This window comes from Nothoprocta perdicaria, unplaced genomic scaffold (assembly GCF_003342845.1).
Source record: "Nothoprocta perdicaria isolate Ctin4 unplaced genomic scaffold, notPer1 scaffold_445, whole genome shotgun sequence".
NCBI lineage: Eukaryota > Metazoa > Chordata > Aves > Tinamiformes > Tinamidae > Nothoprocta > Nothoprocta perdicaria.
In genome coordinates this window covers 58,467-65,651 of record NW_020455694.1, presented here as the reverse complement: position 1 = coordinate 65,651, position 7,185 = coordinate 58,467, and the positions used below count along the sequence as shown (strand labels likewise).

General features: G+C 61.6%; 1 protein-coding gene across 1 annotated transcript; it reads right to left on the bottom strand.

Annotated features, from left to right (window-relative positions):
• Nucleotides 1–2,530: 2,530 nt before the first annotated feature.
• Nucleotides 2,531–5,337, bottom strand: PPP1R3B (protein phosphatase 1 regulatory subunit 3B). The gene has a single exon (XM_026046491.1). It carries the CDS (start codon nucleotides 5,278–5,280, stop codon nucleotides 4,435–4,437), a length of 846 nt encoding a protein of 281 aa, XP_025902276.1. The 5' UTR covers nucleotides 5,281–5,337; the 3' UTR covers nucleotides 2,531–4,434.
• Nucleotides 5,338–7,185: the final 1,848 nt, after the last annotated feature.

The window sequence follows — 7,185 nt, the reverse complement described above, 5'->3', positions numbered from 1 at the left end:
CCTACTGGATATTCCTATCCGGCTGGTCTTTTTGGTCCGTAGTTCACTTAGAGGAACATTTCTCTTCCCTGTTACAGACATGGTGGCATCTCCATCCTTGGGCTCATCAGAACTTGAACTGTCTGCAGGGATGGACCTGCTTGGAACAGAGACATCCAGAGGTCCCTTCCTACTCAACCTACCCAGGATGTATTAAAGATAAGAACATCACCGTGGTCTCAAGACCAYGCACCACAAATAGCTGGGAACCACCAAAGCACCTGGAGAGATACATCCTCATGGGTTCAGTCTGTTCCTATGGTCTTTCGAGCACACCTCTCATGGGATACGAAGCTTGCATCTTTGCTCCTCTCTCGGTTCTTGCTTTGTTAATAGAGGATCCACTTGCGGTGGCAGCAGCAGCGAGAGAGAGGGCCTGTGACTAACACGTTGGCTGGAGGTGCTTCCCTGCAAGCCCGTCCTAGGACACAGCCCAAGTGTTTAACGACTCTTTGGTTACTGCTCTGACTTTCTTGGACCGAAGCAACATGTCAGCTGCACTTAATTACCAACAAAGACTCCCTTTTAAATAAAGGAAAAAAAACCACCTTGGGAAAGAGCCAAGAGCCAGTCACTCGGCATTGCTAACTGTGCCTGGCACGTCACCGCTGCGCTGGGGAGGAGGCCGGAGGTGGCTTGGGACACTTCTCCTGCTGCTCCGTGGCCCTTGGAAGCCCGGCACCATCAGGAAGAGAGGGCGGCACCAGCGGGCCCTATGGAAGCAGCTCCCAGCAGGAAAGCGCATGGAAATAATGGGGCTGTGCAGGAGCAGGATGGGGGTGACAGCAGCAGAGGGTCCCCGCAAAGACSCTGGGTGAGGATGAGGAGCACAGGCCCTACCTGGGGAGCCTGGAGCTCCTCATGAAGAGCCTCTCCAGCAGTTCTGCCCTGCTCCTGCAGGGATCCAGGTGCCAAGAGCTCCTGTCCAGGACAGCGGGAACGGGTGTTTTGCAAGGGCGCTGCTTTGGGGTGCCCAGACCCCAAAGCACCCCAAAACCCTTCCCCATAGCATCAAATAGCGAGCGCCCCATTGCAGCACCCTGTTCCGTACCCCCTCCAGCAGCACGAGCCGCCCGRAGGCTTGGCCTCCGCTTCCTCCTCTCCTCCGCGGGGAGGCCGGCGTCACGAGGGGGTTTCGGTCACGGAAGCGTCACAGGAAGCGGCTGATTGCAGGAGCTGGCGTCCGAGGGCAGGTCACCGAGGAACAAACCACCCCCATGAGCTGGGGACGTGCTGGGGAGCAGGTAGCAAAAAAGAAAAAAAAAAAAAAGCAAAAAAAAAAGTCATTTTAACGTTTACTTTTCCCACCTTGCTCCTAGAAAGGAGGCAGCACAGTAGGGAAGAGATTTCCAGCTTGCATCTCACTTTGTATCTCATCTCACCTTTTATTCCTCTCCTTTCTCCTCTTCTCCAGTGCAAATACTGAGTGGAGGACGCCAGGAAACGGAGCTCTTTGGCCAGCTGCAGCACACAGCCAAGGGATTGCGGAGCTGCTTTGTGGTTAGCAAGAAATAAACCCAGAAACAGCCGCACTCGGTTCCGTCCCTGTGCACTTAGGCGCAGCCAGCAGCCCCCAGGACTCGCTCGTCATGCTCCCAAGCAGGCGGCGGTCATGGTCCGAGCTCTGTTAAACATTTACACCAGGTAAATGCAGGCGCGTCCCTCGGCTGCAGCGGCCCCAGCTCCCACCCAGGCTTTCACAAGCACCAAGGAGCTCGAGGCGGGGGGAAAAGGGACAACTTGGTGCTTCATTTTGGTGTCCGAGCCTCAATTGCACACAGCACTGCCCGGGCCATAGGGAGAGCTCGGAGCAGACCTTGCGCTGGATTTTCCCCCCCTGCTCCTTTAGAGCCAGCCAGGAGAAGGAAAAAGGGCCGATTGTGCGGCAGACTGCGGAGATAAATGCGGAAAAACCTGAAAAGGCTGTTCCTAGCCCTGCCAAGGAGCGGAGCCCGGCTCCGCGCCGGCGGCCAGCGGGAAGCTCCGGGGCTGCCGCCGGAGCGGCCGCGCCGCAGCCTCCAGCCGCCGCTACCAGCGGCGCGTTTCCACAGCAAAACTTGCCTTTTTTGGTCCTGGAGGAGTCCACCCATAGCGGGGGCGGGGGGCCGGAAATCTGCTTTTCTGCTATGGAAAAGGGAGCATCTCCGGACAGACGGAGACCTGGGAGGGCTGCAGCCCCACACCGGAGTAGAGGGGCTCCTGCTGCTCCGGAGCCCCTCGGTGTATTTATGGGCCAAGGCGGCAGGGGAAGAGGGAGCTCCGGTGCGGGAGAGCCCGGGGCTCCCTGCTTTCCGTGCAGGAAGCAGCTCCCGCGGGCGCTTCGTGACAAACCCAGCCCGGAACGCGGCCACTGTTTTCCTTCCATCTTTATTTTAACCATCAGATAAAAACAGAACCACTTTTAAAAAAAAAAAAAAAGAAAAAGAGAAAAAAAGAGAGTCATTACAATGCGATTATAAAGTGCATCTTTTTCCTTTCCACTTGAGTGTTGTGTACAAAACAGAACAAAACATCCTTTAAAAACAGACACGCAGAAAAGCCCCCGCAAGGCGCTTGCGGGCGCAGAGGGAGGGGAGCAGCCCCTCACTTCTGCGTTCACATTAGCAATGGAAAAGGAGGGGTGGGGGAAAAAAAGGCCACAAGCAGTAACATTAAACCACTAATGGTCAGCCAGTCGGCTCCAAGCCCGTCTTTCACGCACATTATTGCTCTTCTAGCTCGTCTGTCCTTGCTCTTCTTGCTCTTCTAGCTCACTTGTCCTTGCTCTTCTTGCTCTCCTAGCTCACCTATCCTTGCTCTTCTGTCCCTTCCCTTGCCCCAGCACACTGCTCCCACGTCCTGCACACACGCAAGCCCCGGGAGGGGACACCACCATGCACGGCACCCTGCGCCCACGTGCCTTCCCCACATCCACAGCCCACACCTCCGCTCCCAGCTGGAATCACCACACGGCAAGCCTGAGACCGGGATCACACTTGGCAGCTCCARGGCCGGCCAAGGGCCCCTGGAGTGGGAGCCTATGGGGAGATGCAGCTCGGGAGGGCTGGTCCAGCAGCAGCACGGTGATAAAACCGTCCAGCACAGTGATAAAACGGGCAACGTTGGGATGTGAGAGGGAGCGAGACCCTCCAGCCTCCCACGGCTATCTCTGCACGAGGGCAGGGCAGCTTGCCAGTGTTGGCACACGGGAGTCTCCAGAATTAAAAGCCAAGTTTAAAAGTTGAGCAGTCCAGTACTTTGCTTCTCTCCAAGCCTCTCCAGAGGCGACTACCAGGACCTCCCCCAAAATATATTCATCTAAAGCTTAGGCATTAAAGCACAATACATTCTCTTGACCTGTTTCTACAAGCTATTTGCCCTCTGAGCAYGGGAACAGGCTCCCCTGCTCAGCTAGCACGTGAGGAGCTTGGAGAGCAACAAGCAACCAGTGCTGGTAGGGCACACGCCACCGCGCTCGGGTCTTCTCCTGCCACAGGAGAGAGCAAGACCCTGCTTTGCCGTTTTGGGGAAAAAAACGGCACTTTCAGGACCCAGAAAGGCCAACAGCCAATTTGGATGGGGAATGAGGGAGGGAAAAGGTATCATCAGTCACTCAGGTTTATAAAACGGGAAGGTCCTGCAGGAAACAGTCCATGCTGTGAGCCCACAGCTGTTGGGAGYGCCGCACGGCTCTATTTTTAGGTGCCGCCACCATGGGATACGGTGAGAGCCCTTCAGGCTTAGCTGATAAAAGAACCAGCGACTCTACATTCCCCCTGGCAGGGGGGCACGGAGGTCTCCTCATCCAGCAGRGTGACATTCCCCACCGTGGTTGCACTTTCATCTCCAAAAAAAGAGAAAAAAAGAAAAAAAAAACAAAAAAACACAAGAAAACCCCAACCTCTCGAGCAGAGAGGCTCCCGTGCTACGAGGACGGGGGCGAGACGAGGACTCGCTCCCCTCCAAACCAAGCGGTCCATAAGCTACGTTTCCCGAGGGGCCCAGCTCAGCTTTGCAGGAGGAACCCGCCACGCAGCTCGCCAAAAAAACACTAGAAAAACACTTGGAAAAAAGAATTAGACACTAGCAAGCAACACCCCAAGCACCCACCACTAACATAGCTTATACGGCCGAGCCAAGCGCCGCGTTTCTCTGGAGACCAGCAGCTCCACAGAAGGACTAGCGGCCAACGGAGCGGCGCCGACGCCTCCGGGCACCGGGAGCGCCGTGGGTTGACTTAAGGCGGGGTTGACTTCAGGTTGACTTAAGCCCAAGGAGGCCTCCGGCACCCATCTCCTCTGGTTGGGAAGGTCCATGAAGCGTCACCTCTTCCATGACCTCTTCCACATGTGGCGCCCCTCGCGCCAGGCCCGAGCGGGCGCCGGCAGTTCGTCCGGGAGGACGCGGCGCCCCACGTCAGTAGTAGGGGCCGAGCTTCTCGTAGCCCGAGTAGCTGGGCCACTCGGCGAAGAGGCCGTAGGAGCAGCGCGGGCTGCCGAACTGGTCCAAGGCGCCGGCCCAGTCGGGGCCGGCCGGCGGGCGCGCCGCCTCGCGGGCCCACTTGAGCCCGGCGCGCGTGATGCGGTAGTTGGCGCCCCCGTTGCTGTCCCAGTACTCCCGCCCGCCGCACTCGAAGGAGACGGCGAACTCCACGCGCTCGTGGGGCGGGATGCCCTCGGGCAGGCTGATGTCGAAGGAGAAGGTGTCCCAGGCCGAGCCCTCGTACACGTCCCTGACGTAGTGGCACGGGTAGTCCGTGAAGGTCTTCCAGGTGTCGAACGTCATCCTGACGCGGACGGCCTTCTCGAAGGCCAGGTTGCGCACCTTGACGGTGCCGGCCACGGAGCGCTCCCGCAGCRCGCAGCTCTCCAGGCACACGCAGTCGGCCTGCAGGCGGCTCCGGAAGGCCAGGTAGTCCGAGGAGGGCTGCGCGAAGTCCAGCACGAAGCTGTCCCTCTCGGCCGCCGCCAGCCCCGCGAGGCTCTCCAGGAGCTCCGCCACGCCGAGCGGCAGCTCCAGCGGCTCGTCGAACTCCGAGAAGACCTTCACCATGGTGAGGGCGAAGCCCCGGCTGTCGGCGAACGACACCCTCTTCTTGGCCTTGCCGCGGGCCGGCGCGCCGGGCGCCGTCCCGCCGCCTCCCGGCTGGATGCAGGGCCGGAGCGGCTTGGGGGGCGCYGGCGCCGCCTTGCACGCGCCCCGCTTCTCCCTGCGCAGCGGCGAGGGGCACACGTAGAGCTGCATGGCCACGTCCACGGCCATGGCTTGCTGGTGGGGRAAGTAGTCCAGCACCCTGCAAGAGAACGGGCGGCGTCAGCAACCCCGCTTGGGGGGACGTCGCCTCCTCCCCACTCACAGCAGCGGGGTTTGCACCACGAGTCCCCGGAGCTCCACCACAGGCGGGCGTTGCATGGTCAGAAGGTCATTGCGTCCTTCACAAAAACCCCAGACCACTTCCCACCACAGCAGGGCCACAGTCCCCTCGCGAGCTGGCTGTGACCCGCAGCAAGAGCCGCGGCCGGGTCAGGCTGTGCAGCCAGGGCAGGGATCAGGACAGGTCCCAGCGTTACCCAACGCGGTGTTTCTGCCACGGCTTTCTCCCTCCAGCGGGGACCGTCCCCACGCCTCGGACAGCTTTGTAGGAACAGGAACCCATTTCGTCACCAGCGGCTCTACGCAAGCGACCTCTGGGAGGCCGAGGAAGCCCCAGTCCTCGGGGTGAGCTGYGGGTCAGCTCTGCCCTGCACGTCCCACCTGTGGGGCAGGCCTCGCTCCCCAAACCTCTGCTACGACCATGGGCTCASACCAGCAAACCCGCTCCCCTACCCAAGCTCCACCCAGGCTTGGAGGCTGCTTTTGAGCTGAGCTTTTGAGTTGAGGACTGCGTTGTCCAGTCCACCATGGAGAGGAGGAGCAGCATTCCCCCCCTAGCATCAACCCACACCACCAGGAAGGGGGCAGTCCCCTCTCCGGACACCAGCTCTAGGGCAGCTTCCAGCATCCCAGTGGCTGGAGTCTGGAGATGCAGCTAGGACATCCCGCTCGCTGTTCCCTTCCTTACTTTGCGGTTGGATGGGATGCTCTCAGTGGGGGCCCACGCTCCAGATGAGCCGCAGGACGCAGGTTTATTGCGTCCCCATCCACCTCAAGGTGTCCTTAAGTCCTCCCCGCTGGCTGCGGCTCGCGCTCCAAAGGCCGGAGCATCGACTGGTGGCCGCGGGCCCCGTGACGCAGCAGCGCTCCGGCTGCCCGAGCCCTGCRCGGCCGGGACCTTGCGCCACGGTGGGGACGGTCACGGAGCCCTTCCCGGCCGGCACCACCCGGAGAAGCTGCTCGTTCCTGCAGGACGCGGCCGCCCAGCCCCAGCTCCTGYGGAGCCTCTGGAGCTCGGGGGGAACGAGCTCCGTGGGCTCCCACTGGACACGGAGAGGCTCTGCACAGCTATGGAGGCTGCTTCCTCCTTCCTCCTCCTCTGGAGGAGAGAGGCTGGGCTCCTTCTGCAGCCTCAGCCCTGCACAAGGGGACGTCCCTGCTGCCTCTCCCCATTCCCAACAAGGAGCTCGGAGCCGGAGAACCCCCCACAAGTACCCAGAGCCCCAGCAACAGTTTTTACACAGCCTCCCCACCCAKCTCCCGCAGGGGAGCAGCCCCGGGACCGGCTGCCAGGACCTTGTGGGTCCTCCTCGCTCGGCCACCTCACCGGCTCCCCAAATCCAGGCTCTCCGGGCTTCCGTTCTTGGAAGCCAGGAGCAGCGGGGAGCGCCAGGGGCAACCCGGCTTCCCCCCCACAGCTGGCCTCGGCCACGGCTCCCGCACCGTGCCCGCGGGAAGGAGCGCAGGGACACCCCAACAACCCACCGCAGCCCCCAGCAGCCCGGCCGGGGCGCTGGAAAACGGGGGGCCAGGCGCCAAGCAGGGGGACCCCGCACCCCGCCGGGACCCGGCGCCGCCACCACCGACCGCGGCGAGCCGGGCAAAGCGGCGCAGGGAAAGGGACCCGCTGCAGAGGGGCCCGCTGCAGAGGGGCCCGGCCATGGGGGGGTCCTGGGAAAGGGGGATCCCCGGGAATGGGGGCGCTCCGTACCTGGCGCAGTGCATGAGCCCGCCGGCCGCTGCCGCCGCCGCCGCCGCCGCCGCCGCCTTAAGAGCCGCCGCCGCCGCGCGCCG